This window comes from Pleurodeles waltl, chromosome 4_2, assembly GCF_031143425.1.
Source record: "Pleurodeles waltl isolate 20211129_DDA chromosome 4_2, aPleWal1.hap1.20221129, whole genome shotgun sequence".
Classification (NCBI taxonomy): Eukaryota; Metazoa; Chordata; class Amphibia; order Caudata; family Salamandridae; genus Pleurodeles; species Pleurodeles waltl.
This window is the reverse complement of record NC_090443.1, coordinates 608,951,085-608,971,812: the sequence shown is the minus strand read 5'-3', so window position 1 is coordinate 608,971,812 and position 20,728 is coordinate 608,951,085. Positions and strand designations below refer to the sequence as shown.

The window sequence follows — 20,728 nt, the reverse complement described above, 5'->3', positions numbered from 1 at the left end:
CAACACTTGGTAGGGGAACGGGGGTAGGATCGATCAAGGCTATTGTCTAAGACAGAATTGAATTCACCCATTATCAGGTATGGGAGATGTGACCACAATGCTGTTACTGCTGGTAAGTTCTGTAGGAAGGTGTCTTTATCTATGTTCGGTACATACACTCTACCCAGTACCAGCATTTCCCTATCTAGCAGTCCCTGGACAAAAACATACCGACTGTTGGCGTTGATTTTAGTGGATTTAGCATCAAACTGTACCCTGGCTCTCAGGTGGCCATCTGGCGGCGGGCAAATCCATAGTAAGTAGTTGCAAACAACTGACCTCTCTACTTTGTCTGCAGTTTGAGGAATTTGAAGGTGGAGAGATGTTTCCTGCAAGTAGGCTATGTTCACCTTGTGGCGATGAAATTGTGCCAATGTTTAATGGAGTTTACAAATAGACCCCATGTCTCTGACATTTCAATTTAGTATTGCATAGTATTCTAAGACTGATAGCATGTTAAACAACTGTAAGCATATAAAAGTGGGGGGGGGGGGGGTCCCACACCTTAGTGATGAGCATGTAGTAGACGTGTGGTGGAAAACAAAACATTTCCCAAATACTCAGTCTGTTGAACGCCTGTTTGACCACTCTAAAACAAACTCCTTAAAACTAAAAGATAAATTGTGCAATTGATTTGTGGGAAACTAGTCAGCACTTTAGATGGGGCAACTGCCCTAGGATACTGGAATGCAGATACCCTGCTTGGGTGCCACAAGAAAACCAATAGGTACCATGTCAGGGGAGAAGAATAAGAATGCATTAAGAAGCCGGCGTAGTCTGGGTGCACATGTCGTATAAATTTCCAATATGACAGTCAACATGAGGAAATAATAAACATTGCATGAAATGTTAGAAAATCCTCCCAGTAAGAAATGGCAGCATCAAGCCTTGTTTCAATCCCAACCTGGGACTCCAAGAGGATATGGGGGAAGGGAAAGAGATGGAATATTGAGGGGGAGGCAGGCTCGGGCAGACTTATCTGTACTGTGCATTAGGAGCAAGGTGGTACAGAGAACAATTTGGTTGATACCACATTCAAGTATTAAATCGCATTGTCACAGACTTAAACCGTGCCATGCCTCAAGTGGAATCAGAGTCAGAGTCTGCACTTGTGGATGAGTTAGATGCAGGCTGATCCTGTTGTGCCTTAAAACTGGACATTGTTTCTATCACAGCACATTTACCTTCCAGGGCATTCTGAGGGAAAGTCTCTGCTCTGGAGGTAGGCCTTCGAGGGTCCACATTGACATCGCCTGCATCTGTGCATCCCACTGGAGGACAGCTCCGATGAGGGAGGATAACAAGCATTAGGGTATTGCTGTTCAGGCCAGTCGCATACAGCTTCTAGATGTCAAAGAAGAACGATGAGCATTGGTCGTGGACCACACACAGACGTGCAGGGAATGTCAGTGTGTAAGAGAGTCCCTCTGCTCTTAGGTTTCTTTTTGCTGTCAAAATGGAAGCATGATGGCTGAACCTCCAGGGTGTATAGTAAAGAAATAAGGATACTTCAACATTGTCCACCACTATGGGGGCATTCTTCCTGGCCTTCCTCAGCAGAACATTGTTGTCTCTGTAGTTAAGGATATGTGCTACTAGGAGGTGCAGCGGAGTTCCAGGCGGTAGGCAGCGCTTCAGCACCTTGTGCACATACTCTACAGTGAATATGGCTGAAAGCTCTTGTGGAGCTACCACTGTTTGGAACTGTTGTGTAGCCATTCTAGTTATAGTTTTATACATATTATTTTAGCCAACTAGGCCTGCTGCTGTGTACTTTAACCTAGATATGTTTTATTTTAGCTTTGTTATATTATCTTAACAGTAACCACATTTGCAGTCTTGTTTTATTTTCCTCTATCTAGCTGTTCTTCGCCTAGGTCAGCACTATGTTCTTAAACAAGACATTTCTTTCGCTCTGTGCTTTTCTCCAGGCTGCAGTAAGATAAATTGCCGGCAAAAGTGGTACGCTTTGTCTCCAATGTTCACAGAAACATAGACACTCTTATGTGGGGATCCTTTCTTGGAGCATCAGCTGTTGTATTATAAAAACATTACTTTGACCTATGTATGTTAGAGGGAGATTCTAGCCAGATGACCACGACTGTACGCTGATTGCTTCTGTGCAGCTGCTTATGTAGACTACAGGCCTCTTGCTCAGGTATGAGGGATGATGTCTTCCTTGGGAAAACCTCAAGGGCAGGAATTAGATCTTAACATGCTGTGCTTTAACATAGCTTAGGTAGGAATTATCTCTACAAACTCTAGTGACGAGATGGTAGCGTTATTTTTGTGTTTTACTCTCCTTGTCATAATTTTAATCTTGTGCTTCATCGTCCTAGTTATTGCAATACATGCATTATCTAAGGTGCAGTTCCTTCAATAAAAACCCTATTGAACTATACTCTGCCTCGGATTGTCCCTGCATATGTGAGACTCATATAACCGAGAGAAACGGATGAGAGCTGAATGACCACGATTCCCCGGAGGAGTCATTTATGTAATGCGCCCGGTTGCCAAAGCATCCCTGCTCTTGGGTGGTGGAGATGAGGCACTGCTAGTTGGCCGGAACAAAACCCGGATTAGGCTGACAGGTGTCACATAGTGCGGGATCAGACTCAGTCCCCGCAGCACAGGTGATTCTGCCGCCCAAATCCAGTAGTCTCATTAGGATAATGAGAACCAACCCGACAGAACCATTGTTCAATAAACTGGATCAGGTTGGTGCCCTTCTTACCTTCTTACCTCCCAACTATGCACACATTATTACGGCGCGCGCAGCCTCAGCGTCCTTTACTCTGTCCCATAAGTCTGTAATCTGCCTTTGAAAGATCTGCAATTGTGGCTGCTTGCGATGTCTGCTGGGGGACCAACAAGGATATTGTAGTTTCATTTGTTTTTACCTTGTTAGCTAGCTTATAATGATCATCACGTAGTAGGCCGAAGGCCGCTGCCAATGTAATATTCAGTGGCGGTGTGAGAGTCTCGGATTTTCTGAAGGGTAATTTCCACTTGGTCGAGTGAGGGAGGTGAAATAGTGGATGGGATGCAGTTTCCTGTGGTCTGAGTGGATGAGTCTACAGAGTCGCCATGATGAGAAGTTACTTTTTCAGATTGTGCGGACCCCTTAATGGATTTAGTGCAGCCCATGACGGGCTCTGAAGAGGAGCACGGAGAAGATTACCGGTTATGGAAGATAGGGCTTCCAGGGCAAGCCACGCACACCTACAATACGCCTATACCATGAAGATCACCGGGGATAGGCAACAATGGAGTCCCTACCAGTTAATGTTCAGGAGTAGGGGCCCAGTAATAATACTGATACCAGAGTAAGGTAAGTGAGAAGAGACTAGGTAGGCTCACAGCGCATTCGTATGGTTGCTGAGGAGTGCAGCTATGGCTGTGCCCCATTGCTCGCTGGTAGAAATGGAATCCATGAAAGCAGGAGCTGTGCCGGAAATTACCCTGCAGACCATGCATAGCAGCAGGGGGTCACGCCAATGGATTGGTTGCAGTATTCTCATATAAGCTTCATAAGTGCCACATGAGACGCTGAAGGTTCCAAGTTACACAGTTTAGTAAAGCAAACACTGGTCCTTTAACCTCCAGTACAATAGGAGGCCAATTGTGTTCACTATATAAAATAGCTTAAGGGAGTTCGAGCAAGTCTTGGGTAAGCCATCATTGGGTCGTCAGCATGGGCCCAGCAGTGAGCAATTAGGTCCTTGAAAATCCTGCTCCAATTCTGCAATCCCACTCGACAGGGCAGAAGGGTTGCGGGGCATGCAGTCCATGGCAGCGTTTCACCTTGCAGACCCTAGAGGGGTCGGTGAGCACACCTCATATAAAGCCCAAGAGGATGATCGTATTGGGGGCCCACTGCACACCACTGGCCCCAAGCACAGCGTCATTCACTGTAGGTCCCCAATCGGCCTATGAGGCGTGCTGCACTCCTTTAGTTGGAACGTGGCAGAAGCAGTGCAGGATTTGAACCCTGCCTCCATGGATGGGCACGGCGCTGACACTCATGCTGCAATCCGCTTTCATCTTGTTGGCCCCCACATCAGCATTACAGTGCCACATTCAGCAGTAACCTAAGGGGAGCGTATGAGTCCCTGTGGTGGTTGAGAAAAAGGAGAGGTCCTCGTGGGGACTCTTGAGAGCCATGTTGTCAGAAGCAGGAAAGAGCATTGAGCTTTTGGGTGGTGGAGGGCAACAGTGGCACCATGAATCTCTCCAAAGCAGGGCCCAAAGTATGAAAGGCACCTTCCTGCCATCTTCTGTGCTTCAGGACGCCAAGCAGTTCACCACATTCAAGGACCTAATTGCTCACTGCTAGGCCCATGCTGACGGCCCAATTATGGCTTACCCAAGACTTGCTTGAACTCCCCTGAGCTATTTTATATAGTGAACACAACTGGCCCCTGTATTGTACTGGGGCCCGAAGGACCGGTGTTTGCTTTACAAAACTGTGTAGCTAATAGGTGCCTCTGAGGTCATCTGTGAATTCCATCATGCCCTAAAACAGACCTAGGGGTGCAATAGCAGTGCTCCACTCCTGCAGGCGGTGTAACGATGTTGGGGCACATCTATATCTGCAGGGTGCCTTAGGATCTTCGGTCTCCCGGCGGGAACACTACAAGATATATGGAGTAAGAATGCTTTGCCGTGCTGTAGCTTTAGTGGCATCCTGTGGCGTCATTCATCATAAAGCGATTGGAGCAAGACAGTTTTTTATGGTTCCACCCAAAAAGATTAATTTAGGAATGCTTCTAGAAGCAGATTTTCTCCTTTGCTGGGCCAATCGTCTTTGAGGGAAGAGTCATTGCATCTTGTGACCAGCGACGAGAAGACATTGTAAGCACAAAAAGATGTCAGAGAAGGCTCTTCCCACATTTGGCAAGGATTGCAGCAATATTAGGAAGGTTGTCCATTCCATCACAGCCACAACTACTTTCTTAAACCTCCAGCTCAAGGCTAGAACCTCTTTATGTATCTTGCAGGACAACTGAACGTTTCTTGGCAGGCTCTGAATCTGTTGCAGTGCTGCTTGCTCTGGCCATAGGCTAGTATAGCTGCTTTACCGCATTACTTTTTGTGTCAGTATGGACTACAAAGGTGTGTGTTGCATCAAGATGTACAAAATCACCTATGTTGGGTTTAGCACTCATCACCTCAGACATCATAATTGTTCCAGAACCAGCAGGATTGTCTTTGGGGATGTCCCAAAACCTTTGATATAACAAATCCTACATATATTTTGTAAAAGTTAGGCTTAATGTCTTACTGAGGAAGAAATACCAAATAGAATGAAACCAAAAGCCCCGCTAGATTTATTCAAAACCAGTTCAAACACAACCAGGAATATAATGGAAATGCTGGTAACTTTCTTCTAACAAGCTACTTAGATATGTGCTTATGCCCTCATTTGCAGAAACATCAGTACTATGTGCACCTGCACAAAGTTTTTTTTTATCTGTCTCTGAGGAGAGCTTCATCTCACAAGAATGCCTCTTTAGTGATGGTAGTGAATAAGAGCAGCAGACTTCGGAGTTACCCTTGCACTATTCTCAGGCTAAATTCAGTCTTGAAATATTACTAGTTTCAGACAGTTTCACAAGAGTTGTAGCCTTTTCTCTCATTCAATAAAGCTTTGCTGAATAAGATTAAAAAGGTGTGGGAGAAGCCATATTGACTTTCTGTGAGCAGATTGGAAACATAAGCCAACTGTCACTGACTGATACTTGCAATTGAAGGCTTCCTCAGCCAAGCAGAAACCTAACCCATTGCTTAATAGCCCAATAAACTAGTTGCACTAGGATCTAGGAATTTGTTCGTCTCTAGTATTTCTCAACATTGTGTTCCCTGCTTTCAGGTTTTGAAGGAAGGAAAAATGCTGCCAAGCAGTTAATCCGTATAGATCTCAAAAGTGTGGGAGGTGTTAGAAGAGCTGTGTTGTGGGCATATGCTTGGATGCACCCAGGCAAGACTATAACATTTTACTTTTGATAGTTAAAAATTGTTTCATAGAAAATCCTAAATGTTAAGCATATAATCAGTCTGCCAACAGACTGACAGTCTCAACATCCACAGCAATACTATTTATGTTCCTACAGGTGTAGAGATGAGGTTTTAATGCCCCTGTCCTCTGTTCCTTTTCTTATTTCTCCCTCGGTTTCTTACCATATTTTTCTTATCCACTCCTTACATCCTCGCACTTCAAGTTATCAAGAGGCTGCTTTCATGTCTAGAGTAAGGGGATCATTGAGAATTATCAATGGAGTACTTCCTCTCACTGTGCTGAAAACCACCACTTCTCCCTATTCTTACTCTAACGGCTTAATGAAAGGGGTAGATTTAATAGTGCACACTTAGAGGATAGAGCAGGATCCTTAGCAAGAGTGGAAAAGGATGCTACTCAAAATATTATATTTCCTGAGGGAAGATTGCAGTCTTCTTAACTTTTGGTTCTTAAACAGTAAAATAAAAATGGATGTCACTCAGCAAAGCCTTCAAGTATTTCAGAGTTTATCCTGGATAGATTCCTTAGATTTTCATTACATGTATTTCCACGTCCTGATTTCCATTTGCAATAGGAAGTACCTTAGGTGAGTCATTAGGAGGCAACAATACTAATTTGATGACCTTCCTTTTGGCATCTTTTCAGCTCTGAGGGTTCATGAGAGTAATGGCAGTTGTATTGGTCCACCTCCCCAGATGGCGCATATGTCCATCTGCTTGGACAATTGACTGATTGAAGCCTGTTTCCTAGAAACAGTAGTCTGGCATTTATGTGTGGAACTCACCCTTTCACTAAACTTGGATTTTATTTCAACAGAAGCAAATACATCTTTGCTGCTGTGAAAGATTTCACCTCACTATCCGCTTCATCCAACTCAAGCACCTCTCCACAGGAACTCTGCAACAATATCACTGTAATTCAGCAACAAAATCCCTACCATTTACAGCAACTCCAATCCACAACCAGACTTGACAGACCTTGCTAAATACTTCCTTATCTCATCCAAAGAACCAGTGCTAACCACATGGCTCATCTCCCCAGAAGGAAATGCCATCACCATGAAGTCCATCCATTCAGGGGTCCCATTGCCCCCCTTGGCCCACCACGCCTACTTCAGAGCCCATCAGTGCCATGCTTACCCCCATTCTAAATGCCTCTGCCTCTTCAGTGACCTTCCCAGATGCTTGGAAACACGCACCTGACCTCTCATTACTGAAGAAACCCTCTGTGGCCCCTTCAATGCCTACCAATTACAGACTGATCTCCCTGCTATCATTTCCAGCCATGATCTTAGAGGAAAATCATCACCAGACACCCCACCGAATACCTCAACAACCACAAACTCCTTGACACCACTCAACATGCTTTCAGACCCAATCACAGCAAGGAAATTACCATCATCGCTGCCACAGAAGACCTCTGCATGACACTCCGAGGAGAAATGACAGGCCTTATCCTTCTGTGTCTCTCCTTAGCGTTTGACAGACTCCCGCCCCATCTTCATTCAACGCCTACATAACTGAATCGGAATTCAAAGACACACACTCCACTGGATCTGCTCCTTCCTGACTGGAAGAAACCAGTCATTCAGCTTTGCACTATACACCTTGTACCTACACATCATCTGTAGAGTTCTGTAAGAATCATACCTGAGCCCGACCCTCTTCAACACATTCATGATTCCTCTAGCCAGCATCTTCCGCTCTTATGACATCACCAGTTCCAGTGAAACCCCTACAATAAAGCGTTTGAGCATTATGCTAGAATCCTATGCATTTTTAGGGTCGCGCATGCGTATCGCAGCGAGACGCTTTAGAGTTTAGAAAAAGGGCTCGGAGCCCTGTGGACGTCACATCAGTGTTTTTCATTGGTTCGTGGGCTTGCATATTTAAATCTGATTGCTTTCATTAGTCAAATGCATGCATACGTCATGCCTTTTCCGGTGGCTAGCCCTCCTCCAGCGCATCGACCAAGTACAGAAAACATGCGAGGCTCGCTGTTTTCTGTCCGGCTCGTGGACTACTTTTTACTAGCGCGATTTCGCTTGGCAGAAGTCGAGCGCTTTCCACAGTTAATTGCACTTTTTCGGGTTAAGTACATAAATGCACTTTTGCCGATGGGTGAAAAGTCGGGTTAGGGGTTTACAACGCTATCAGCTCTAACATGAGCAAACGCGAGACCCGTTGCATTGCAAATGCTTGTTTTGGTACTTGGGCATGCCTCCTTGTTTGCATCTAAGACTGCAGTTGAACCAGTTTGTGTTGCAGCATATTGGAAGAGAGTGAATTTATCCTTCTCTGGAGCAACGTTTGCAGTGGTTTGGCCAACAAGTTGCTTTAGAGGATATGTTAAACCTGTAGATTAAGGAAACAAGTGGAGTCAATCATCCTTTCGAATTTTGGTTTATTCTTGGAGTAAAATAAAAATGTTCATTTTGGGCTGTTCTTTTGCTTCAGAGAGTATACTGGAATTGCTTGGTACAGTCTGATTGCTTCCTTCTGAAGGCAGCCTGTGCAAGGTAATAGGAAACTGACTGACTCTTGGTCTAGGGCCCCACAGAACCTTAAGTCCAAGTGGGTTCCCCGGAGTTCACCTTGCAAGTGCCCGAGTGCTCACTTTCATTTCCTCCATTGACCATAAAAGGAATCATTTAAACTGTGAAAATACCCTATTTTTTTAAAGCTTCTAAAATTCACAACTCTGGTTGTGTGTAACTTAAAAAGTTTGTCTTGGTGTCTAAATTTAAATAACAAATAAGCTTTTATTTTTCGAATTTCGATTTCTTTGGAGTTGTCATTTACTTATTGTCCACATTGGCATTGTGAAATGCTTTACACATGTTCCTCTAAGTAGCCTGAATGCTCTTTGCCGCACTACCAGGACTGAGCTAAGGTTTACTAGTGTGACCCCGAGGTCTACTATTGGGTAATGTGCTAGTATTACGTGGTAAGACTCCCAAGTCATACCGTATAATACTACAACCTTGCTATAAGAATATTTCTGGTTGGGGGATGTTATGCATTAAAGAATTTGTTGTTGACACAAATAGACCCTCCTTCGTGACTTCAGAGTTCAATTGAGCTCATTCACTGAGTGGTAAAGTAGCGTTTTTCAGGGAGAGAGGGATAATAAGAGTAAACATCTGCCAAGGTGTGTCTTGATTCTATCACCTCTATTCACCAAGTACTACCACTTTATTCCAACATAAAGCATGAAACGCAATATGGCGAAGCAGTTTTGAGAACTGGTGTAATAATTGTTTTGTGTGTCCTCAGTCCCTCGTCTTTGTGTAATGCTATTTTGGGAGTCACAATGAGAAATCTGTAGGACTGATTATCAGTTAGAACAATAAGTTAATAAATGATGGCAACTTTTTTTATAAAGGCTTTATTTTCCCTTACAATTATGTTGCATTCCCTTTGACATTTATTTTATTGATGAACACTTTAGGTACGTTATGTGCTTCCTCTGTTATTTTAAGTGTTATAATTTCCTTGGAATGGTAGGCGGAACCATTTAGGAAAAAAGTGTAAAGTCAGTCCAGTTTAGCTTGTGCCTTATTTCAGGCAAACCTATGTTTTTCACAAACATTTCTCTGGCTGTTGTAACAGGCCAGAAAGTCATCTGCAGCACCCTGCTTTCTAATTGTATAAAATATTTGCTTGATAAAAGGTAAACAGTCTACTTCGGATTGTGCTTTGATAAAAATTTTGAGACAAATAACAAGGTGACCTGAAGATGTTGATGAGTTCACTTTTGGAACCATTACAAAACAGTTATTAAAACGCTTTCACTATTATCAATTTAAAGCTTCTGTTTTCTGAAGTCCCTCCTCACATTTTATCTGATGAATATGGGGCTGGTGATGGCGGAGTCTTGCTCACTACAAATAGTTATATAATCTTCTAACTGTAGCCCTAGGGTAGCCATTCATCAAGATACCCAAATTGAAGAAAAGGAAGATGGGGTTATGGAAAGCCACAGGGGACGTGTGGGGAAAGGTCAATGTAGAAAGTGTAAAGCGCATAATTGTGCTTTGCATGTAAAGAATGTTTCGGAATCAGTATCCTCTGGTGAGCTTTCAAACTGTTGTTGTGTAAATACCCTGGCCAAATATCACACTGCAAAATGTTTTCCTGCCAAAAATGAAAGCTGGGAAAGTGGAGCCTTATTCTGCATATTTAAACAATGTTGCCATACGTTTTAAGGGAGGTTCACGGAATCTGAATGTGCTATATGAAAGGTTGATATTCTTCTAAATGTACGAAGCATTTGCCTTCTCTTCAAGAACAGACCACAATTCCTCTACATCTTTTATTTTTTTTTATTTTTTTTTTAAATATATTTTATTAACATTTTGTTATTATACATTTGTATGTCTATTCAAAGTAATCACTTGCACTCGTTATACATGAGCATATAAACTGGCCACCCTTGTAGCATACATTACTCGTGCTTCATTGTATATTCCTGTGGCGCCCATAGTAGTATTTATGCGTTTGTCTCTAAGCCCCTTGACCATCTGTGCCGAGCTCACCGTTGATCTATAGTATTGATTTGTGTCATTTTTATAAGTAACAAGTTTAAGAAGAAAAAGCCCGTTTCTATTTACAACTTGGAGGAGAGACCATAAGGAAAGAAGATCGAGAATAAGGGGAGGTAAAGGAAGAAGAAGGAAGAAAAGGGAAACTAGGGGGGGATAGGAAGGGTAAGTAAACTAAACAGAAGATCAACTTTACAGCATTGCGTGGGTGGGACTTGTGGTTAATAATCTTTAAGAAGCTGGGGCACAGTAACATAAATGTAAGGGCCATGCCCGGGGCGCACCAGTGTGTGAATGGGGCAGGAGTCCACTCTTTCCACCCCTTCCACCCCCCGGCTCTTGTGGCATTGTGGCGACTCGTATGTCTCTTTTACCCATTTCTCCATGCGGACCGGGTGTCAGTACGGGATCTCAAGGCACCTCTTGGGTAACTTCCTGCTCGGGACCACCCCCTGAGGTATGCTAACCCTCTCCCACTCCTACTTCGGCGTTTGTTGTTCTCTTGGATAGCTCATCCCATGTCGTCACCAGTTCTTCCCAGGTCTGGGCGATAAGAACCTGTCGGATGCCCTTGGTCTCCTCGGCCTTCAGGACCTGCAGTTCGGCCCTGGACCATTTCGTAACATCCCTTTTCCAGTCAGCTAGCGGGGGGTGGACCGAGGCCTTCCAGCCCTTTGAGATCAGCCTTTTATAAAGGGCCAGGGTTAGGTCTAGGAAACGCCCTCTTACTTTCCTCTTTAACTCAGTCGGCCTGAGACCCAACAAGCACAGGTCCGGAGAGAGGGCAGCCAGTGCCTCCTTCCAACCGATTTGAAGCACTGAGCACCCCCACACCATATGGTCAAAATCTGCTTCACCCCCCCGGCACCTTGGGCATGTCCTGGGGGTCCCTCCGTATATTCAGAATAGTCGGTGTGGTGTGAGGTACGTTCTGTGTAGATAATTATATTGGATGTATCGTAATCGCATGTTACGAGAGACCACCCGGGGGTATGCCAGTGCTTTGTTCCATTCTAAGACAGTCAATTCCCGCCCAATAGTGCCTCCCCATCGCTCCCTCATGGATTGCAAGGGGTCTAATACAGCCTGGGCCTGGGCCCGGTAAATTTTAGCTATCAGATGGGGTTCCTCCCCCAATGTCAACAGGAGGTGCAGCACCCCATGGACTGCGGGCTCTGCATTTATTGTGCACCAATGGTCTTTCAGGGTGTGAACCAGCCTCCCGAAGAGTAGGAACTGGCCCCGGGGAACACCCACTTCTGTTAGAGCAGAGAATTCCCTCAGTACTCCCCTGTTAAAGAGCCCACTCACAGTCTCGATCCCTGCTCTTGTCCATGGGCCAAGTCCGAGGCTTCCCGGGCCCTTCCCCCCCAGCTCCCAGGGCCAGCGCCGAAAGCGGCAGAGCCGGAGAATAGGGGGGGGCCCACTCCCACTCTTTTCATGCACCTCTTCCAGCATGCCAATGCGACACTCGTCATTATGTTGCTACCAGGTAGGGCTATCTTCCTGCCTATCATGCGTGCCACAATTCATGTTGCTTCTATTATCCCCTGGGGTGTGCACAAGTCCTGTAGTCCTCTGCCCGTCAGCCAGCCAGACACCCATTGTAGTTGGGATGCCAGGTAATAAGCCTCAAAGTCGGGGGTGCCCAGTCCTCCCATATGAGTCGGCCTGCAGAGGGTTGTAAGTGCGGTGCGTCTGCGACCATCGTCCCAAATTAGTTCTCTTAGCAGCATGTTCAGGTCACGAAACCATGATGGGGGGGATCAGCAACGGTAGGTTAGCGAAGTAATAGAGGAGTCGGGGAAGCATAATTATCTTGGACAGTGCCACTCTGGCCATTACTGTTAGCTTCAGAGAACGCCAGAACCCTACCGAGGACCTCAGGGATCGCAGCGCCCTGTCCAGATTACCCTCCCTGAGATCTCCCAACTCGTGGAATATCTGAATACCCAGATACTTGAAGGTTCGTGGGGCCCAGTTCACGTCTATTGGGCATGTTGCTGGACGCTCACTACCAGGAGTCAGAGGGAACACATAAGTTTTGCTGCAGTTTAGGTGAAGTCCGGAAACCTCACCAAAGTTCTCCAAAACACTAAGGGCCCAGGGGAGGCCGCTGGTGCCGTCCCCGAGGTATATTAGTATGTCGTCAGCATATAGGGATACAATATGTTTAGTTGGTCCACATACAACCCCCTTCCCGCTCCTTCCTCCCGCAGTCGGGTCGCGAGGGGCTCAATCGCCAGGGCAAACAATAGCAGGGAAAGGGGGCACCCCTGTCTGGTTCCGCGAAACACTGGGTATGTTCTGGATATAGTTCTACCCGTCTTCACTCTTGCCAGTGGGGACGAGTACAGTAGGTCCACCCACCTCGCCCAGTTCTCACCCAGGCCCATCCTCACCATCACCGACCTCAGGTAGTCCCACCTAATCGAATCAAAAGCATACATGTAAAAATGGGGGTAACATGCCAGGCAAGATGGTATTTTCCTGCAGGGAGGCTGGTGGAAGGAGGAGACAGAAGTCAGTCAGGCAGTTCTCAACGTGAAGACGTGCCTAGTTACTCCAAGGCTCTTCCCTCTAATCACAGTGATTTTATTTTATTAAGTTGGCAGGATTGAATTATGCACTCACTCATTCATCCATCAAATGCCTTATTCGCATTTTCCCACTCACACAGCCACAAAAGCACACACCCCTCAAACGAAGAAGCGCTTTCACTCATAAAATAACGTGGCTTGTTGGATCTGGGAATGCTTGTTCAGTTATCTAGTATGTCATTCCCTTTGGGACACCCAATGACCATTGTGAAAAAGCGCATCTTTGATGCAAGTAGCGGCTAAACATGATGTCAGATGGGCCTCTAGCAGTACCTGGGATAGATGTGTCACCAGTAAGGATGGTATTTGAGTAGTGCGTGGTTGCAGAATCACCAGAGCACTGAGTGGAGAAGTGAATCCCGCCACACACACTCCCATCAAGAGATCTACACAGTCAGGGAGGCAAGGTCCGAGGATATCAGTTCTCTGTTAGGGCAAATCTCAGTTTTCAGCGTTGGGATCCATAGAAGTTTAAAGCTTGTTTGTAGGAGCCTACTTCTGTTTCAGCCAAGTGCTTGAACCCAGGTTGATTCTGTAGATAGATCTGTGTGTTGACTGCATTTGACGCCGACTGCGTTATATGTAATGTGTGTGTGTGTGTGTGTGTGTGTGTGTGTGTGTGTGTGTGTGTGTATGTATGTATGTATATATGTATGTGCATATATATATTATACCGTCCCGCCCAGTGCTGTGCCAATCTCAACATGGCGGGTGCAGGACTCGTGAAGGCGGCTTCACAATATATTCAAATTTCCGTAGTTGTCAAGCACTCCCACAGAGTAAAATAATTTGTCCAAAATTTGTATAATTTATGTACAAATCGGCCAACAAAAAAACAGACGCGTTGAATAATCCTTATGCAGTCTGTGGAGTCACTCACATAAGAACTAAGATTTTCTACAAATGGGAACAGAAAATGATCAATGAAAACAGACACATTCTCTAATAGGCTTCCTTTGGAGGAAACTATCGGCCGCTCTGGTGGAGCTTTGTCATTCCAGTGGATTTTCGGTTTATGATCAAATGTAGGAATGGGGGGCTATTCCACTTTCAAAAAGTGATATTCCTCATCTGTTATGATTCCTCTTTCCTCCAGAGCGATATTCCCGTCTTTGTCCGAAGACCTAATCTGTATAGAGGCATCATTCTTGAGTGACAAGATAGCTTTCCACTGTTCCTTACTTCACGAGTCCTGCTTGTTGAGAGCAGGACGGTTTATAAGGAGCTGATTGCATGCTGTCAGCTCCGCGTGCTCATTATCTCTAAGGAGAGCGAGCTCTGTAGTTCCATAATTGGAGTGGGACGACAATCTCGAGCCCTCAGGGACGCTCTGAGAACCTAGTCCGAGGTCTTCGTTACGGAGAACGGACAATGGCGGTGAGTGCCAGTTCCCCTGATCTTTCTACATTTACCTTGGTGGGAAGGAGTGAGGTTTCGAGCACGATATGGGCTGAGAGACAGTTGTTGAAGTGGAAGAGTATTGGTCAGGCCAGCTATAGAAAGTATGTTTTTTGACGCAGAACGCGTAGAAGCAGCAGCTGTGGTGTTTGGACGTACACCACGAGAGGAAGTGATGGGAAGCCACATCATTGCAGCGATATTTGGAGATTGAGCTGGTGCCACTTGGACTGGGTGTCTATACGGTGCCTGCCTGTGAGAATCCAGATGCCCAGTTATTACAAGAAGGGGCTGAATTTACTACAGCCTCGGCGTTAGGAATTATCAACATTTTGATAAAATACACTTCATTGCAGCGATATTTGGAGATTGAGCGGGTGCCACTTGGACTGGGTCTCTATACGGTGCCTGCCTGTGAGAATCCGGATGCCCAGTTATTACAAGAAGGGGCTGAATTTACTACATCCTCGGCATTAGGAATTATCAACATTTTTGATAAAATACACCATTCGCGATAGGGCCAAGTTGTTGGAGGAGATTTAGAAATTGGAGTAGATAATAGCTCTTGATCACGAGGCTACGCAAACAGAGGATTTAAGGCAGCAAATGTAAACATGTTTGATTGCTTATGAAACCCAATCAAGCAGTGGAAACAAAGCAAGTTTGTGAGACCTGAGCGTGATTATGAGCAGGGTCGAGTGTTAACATTTGCAAGAAAATTCGATATACCAAGGAAAAAGCTTAATTTGATGGAGGAGAAACCAACAGGAGTTACCCAGTAAAGGCACCTCAGAATCTAAGGTTGAATCAGACCGCTCGGAGGGGGAAAACGGAAGAGAAGCAATTGCCCCAAATAGAGGTGCAGGTGAATATCAACTAATCCGAGAAATCAGCATTATAAATTATACCGATTCTGGATAAAATATTTTACTCTGAGAGTGCTTGACGACTATGGAAACTTGTAGTATGTTTAGGTACTTTCGTGCAAGTGCATCAAAAAACTAAAAGTGCAGTTACATTTGCCTCGGTCCGCTTTATAACCTTCCCAACTATAAAAGCTTGCGTGTAGCTAGAATACTAAATACACTCTTCATTACGATCAATGCCCGATCCTCATAATTATAGGTATGTCATGTTGTGTGTGTGTGTGCATATGTATGTATGTATGTGTGTGTGTGTGTGTGTGTGTGTGTGTGTGTGTATGTATATATATATATATATATATATATATATATAAATTTTTCCCCCAAAACTGTGTCCTGCAGCTTAGCCGAGTAATAAGTGCAGCCACGTTTCTAATGTAATTGTTGTGTGAATTTCACACAGTGTAACACTTACTTTTTCATTTCCATCCACACATCCACAAAGGTCAGGTCTACAACAGTCTACAGAAAATAAGAAAATGATCACCTGATGCTGAAGTGATGATGCACCACCTGGTCCTATTTTCCAGCTCCCCATGCACATTCGACTTGTATGCAGAAGCAGAAAACAAAAAAGGTGGTGCACCGCCACACAAGTGCACATGTAATGTAAATTGAAAGAAAAGTCCAGTGCTCCAATAATGCAGAAGAATATTTCTTTCTTTTTAATATTTCTTTACAAGTCCAGTGCTTTGTATTTTCAAACTCCGTAAATGAGGTACGTAAGACAATGGATGGACAGACTTCAAACTCCGTAAATGAGGTATGTATGACAATGGATGGACAGCCAATGCGTTTCGCCCACTGTCTGGCCTTCTTCAGGGCTGTAATGTAACATGAGAACAATATGTACAATATACACTACATAACAAGAGCCCATTTGGGTACAGAAAAAACATGATTCAAAATGGAAAGGTCCACTGGAGAGAATATTGCGTACCAACACAAATGAAAAAGCACAGTGAAACCGAATAAGAATATGCAAAGGTCTTAAGTTGCATGCTGATGATAAATTAACACATATATACTTTGTCTTTGTGAATTATCAGGTACTTATAGGGACAGGTGCGTTGTCTATGAGCTTGCTGAAAATTGTCTTTGTGTTAGCGTGTTGTTTTTAAGGCTCTTGCGCACTCCCTAACCAGGGTATGATGTCACACTTTAAAGATAATCGAGAATAATTGGCCAGGAATCTCTTTACAACCCAAACCAGTATCACCACTACTGAAATACCAACACCAAAGACCGACAGTTTGAAAGTGAAATTTCAAAATTTGGAAAAACTTAAGAAACAAGAATTGGCAAGGTGGTGGGACGGGGTCACTTTACAGAAATATCTAGACAACAACAAGATACCTAGATGTCTCAGGATTTTGATCTTTCCCACATATGAGGATTTAGATGAGGAATCCCTTAAAGATTGGGAGGCTAACTTGCAAAATGCATCTTTTAACATGATGCGCATATTGATTAAGCACACTGACAAAAATGTCACCAAGCTTAAGGGTGACATAGAGGTACTAGAAAAAGAGATCGATGAAATCACCCTAAATGATCTGGTTAAGAAAAATTATGAAATTTTGGGCAGAATAATTGATGATTATCAAATGTACCTGAGGGATAAAAAAAACTACGTAAAGTCAAACGTGATGATTTGGATTACAAACTGGGTCGAATTTACACCTTTGCCCGCAAATATGATAATGTGAAAACCTCCACATTTGTAACACCTAGGGCTGGAGACCTGGCTAATACGGATCCGTCTAGTGGTAGTTCAATATCCTCAATTGATAGCTGTACCTCAAAAGATAGTTGCTCTTCCAAACAGATTTCTTGTGATGCCTCCAATTTTTTTAGTGGAAATGGAGCGACTACATCTAGGCACAAAAACAATTCGAAAAGAAACAAGACCAGAAGGGGTGGGAAACGATGGAAACAAAGATATGGGAAAATCAGGGGTTCGAACCAGGTCCAAGAAGATGATAAATTAATACATATATACTTTGTTTTTGTGAATTATCAGGTACTTATAGGGACAGATGCGTTGTCTATGAGCTTGCTGCAAATTGTCTTTGTGTTAGCGTGTTGTATGCTGTAGCAGCCCTGCCAATACATAACATTCTGTACAAAACTCTGACCATTCTCACCAGTTTTATAAATTTAAAGATGTTTTAACATTTCAACAAAAAACTAATTCCTTAGTTATGTTTGGCCTGCTTTTACTTTTTTTTTTTTTTTTTTTAAGTTTCAAGAGCATAAGGAATTGCAATTTACAATCATATTGTCCGAGTTGACGTGACATTTGTCTGGTGTCCTCTGTAGGAAAAGGTATTTCATGTTTTGTCGTGCACATGAGGCTATAACCCCTACCAGTTAAGTCAAACCGCTTAATAGATCACGTAAAAAATAGCTGGAACTGTTGCCTTTGCTCCTGGTATTACTATTGGTGCTGACCTTGCTGTGAGGGCAACAGAGTGCTATACGTAATATCCGGCAGTATCGGATGAATAAATACACTGTTCTTTGAATCCATAGCCTTTCCCATTACGTTGAGGATCGTCTGCCTTGCAGGGTAAATGTAATGGTGGGCGTTTGTCATTAACGTTTGAACAACCAGGCTTGAAACCAGCAAAGTTGTAAATGCAGCTCCAGTTCAAATTCCGAGCCCGCGCCCCACTTCTCAAGTGACCACAACGCCTTGCTGCAGCAGTAGTGACCTCACACCCCTTGGGCCTCAGACGGCACTTTGCCCCACGCTTTGCCCCCAAAAGTATTTTATTCACTACGGACTCGCTTTGGAAAAGGGAGGTAATGTAAACATACTATAACCGGGGTTTAGCGCCCCGCTTACATTCTGCAGAGTCCCCTGAGAATAAAGGCCCCTGAGTATGAACACCGGTGCCAGGGCTAACGGGCGACAACCAAGGGTGGTAGATGTTTCCTCCGTCTGCCCCTTATTGACATCCACTTACATGCTCCAAGCTTGCATGCATTTTAGCCCACAGAAAGGTCAAGCTATGTTTGAATTGAGAAAGAAAGTGTGGACATGCTTTCTTGGCCTCCTACGTATTTGTTTTTTACAACAACAGGACATTCCTTTTCTGTCGCTGCTGACGGTCCAATGTGTTAGTAATGATCGCAATGTCATAGGTCACTGAAAGTTTATTTCTAGCCTACATTACTGTTGCTACTGTATTCCTGTAACCATGTATGAAAATTGTATCGAAGCCTCACATCTCTGCTGTATGATGTATCATACGCCAGTGTTTGTTTGAAAATGGAGAAATAAAGTTTTTAAAAAAAGTAAAAGACATGCTTTCTAAGTAGTACTTCGAGATGTTCTCTCCTGCCGCTGATTATTTTTTTTCCCGTTTCTTATAATTTTCAGGTGTGTCTGCAGAAGAGGATATTGTTGAAACGCCTGCCATGGCTCATGACGAGCACACTCACCAAGAGATTAAGGGCCACAAAACACTGGCCACCCCGGCTGTGCGGCGACTCGCCATGGAGAACAATGTGGGTTGGTAGATTGAACAGGCCTGATGCCTAGAACTCTGACCCTGTCACCTGTTCCTTTTCCACAGAGAGCTAGACTGCATGTGGAAGGACATTGTAGCGCGGTGTGAGGGAATGGCGCCTCCTTGTAGAGGACCGACAATGGATAACCATGATGATGAATAGGTGCTGGCCAGTCAATACTGGTCTTTCATTGTTGAAAGTGGACCTGTTTCAATGGACGAAGAATTATTGCCTCAGAAAAAGTCATTACTCAGCCCTAAGCGTTTCTGTGGTCACTGGAGGCCTGGGCAGCAGCTCTGCCAGTGTTTGAAGAGACCCCTAGTTACAGGAAGGCACCAGGCAGTCAGCTGCGGAATGTCGTTCGAGCTGCTCATTACATTTTTGTTCTCTCTGCTGGAAGCTCATTTACAAGACCTTTAAAACGGGTGTTTTGCTTGAGGCTAAACGCCAGACAGTGGCCATTTAAAAAAAAAAAAAAAATCTCCACTACTTTAAGGAGTTCACAGTCTGAAATAGGTTTTTAACTGTTTAAACCTTCCGTGCCTTGCCTATCTCGTGCTCAGCATGATGATGTTTTTGGGTCCGGAGGTGCGCATTTAGACCAGAATGCAAATTCTCTCAAAGATTGTTCCATGCTAATTCAATTGTGCTTACTCAGCAACATGGGCCATTGTAAGTAGTTTGGAAGGTTGAAAAATAAACTGAATCAATCAGATAGTTCCCAAAAGTGCAGTGGGGGCGATAGCAAAAAAGGCGAATATGTGGAATATTTGTATTTTCATATTTAAGAAGACTCTTTTTGTCCGAATTTATATCATTATTTGTAAAAATAGAAATGTCCTCAACAAGGAAGTAACAATAATTGAATTTCAAGATGTATGTATTAGATGTGCAAAATAAAAACAATTTAACTCAGGATATGTATGTGGTTAAAAAGTTGAAGTTCTGCGACAGCCGTAACAGTTATTGTAACATCCCCCAGTTAGCCACTTGACCTACTTCGCATGCCATTACAAAGGTATCAGGCTAAAATGAGTAGTCCTTTGAATTCGTTTTGTTGCATTTACACTGGCTTTGACTTTTTACATTTCTCCCCTGCATTGTAGCCATTACAAAGTTTGAAATTGAAGGGTCTGCTGTAATAAAAAAAAGTTATTCACGCTTGTGCAATATTATGCACTCTAAGACCTTACCCCCATCCATTTAAGATGACTTGGGCCCAACTCTCGGTTTCAATGTAGTGAAGACATTCCTGGCGCATAACTGGTTGTTCAGAAACCAAGGATGGGAGATGCATTTAAGAGAGGGACATGTATATATAGTTGAATTAACTATTGGTATGCTTGCCTCAGTGCCCACTTTAATGGTCGAGTAGGACACCGTATATGGCAATACCTATGGAAATGATTTTATGTTCCATTACTTTCTTTCAAGAATTTTGAGATGGTGGTTCATGGTTTCATTTCTCTAGACCGAATGACCTCAGTGCATTATGTCTGCTTGAGCGTTGTGTATAAAATTCAGGTGTGCTAGAATAACGTTGCATGTCTGATTTTTGCCACCATCTTATTACAGTGCCTCCTCTGATCAGAAACAGTGATCGTGATTCAGAGGCAAAATAATATATTGCTAGCCGGAGGCCTCCTCATGCATAGAAAAAATACATTTAGGGACATTTCCTCAATAA

At 43.9% G+C, this 20,728-nt stretch overlaps 1 protein-coding gene across 1 annotated transcript in view; it reads left to right on the top strand.

Moving 5' to 3' along the window:
* The window catches only part of DBT (dihydrolipoamide branched chain transacylase E2), a 122,181-nt gene that overhangs the window by 56,559 nt on the left and 44,894 nt on the right, over positions 1–20,728 (top strand). Inside the window, exon 5 of the mRNA XM_069232170.1 lies at positions 18,911–19,038. Coding sequence (XP_069088271.1) covers positions 18,911–19,038 — 128 coding nt within the window. The remainder of the gene's footprint in view (positions 1–18,910; positions 19,039–20,728) is intronic.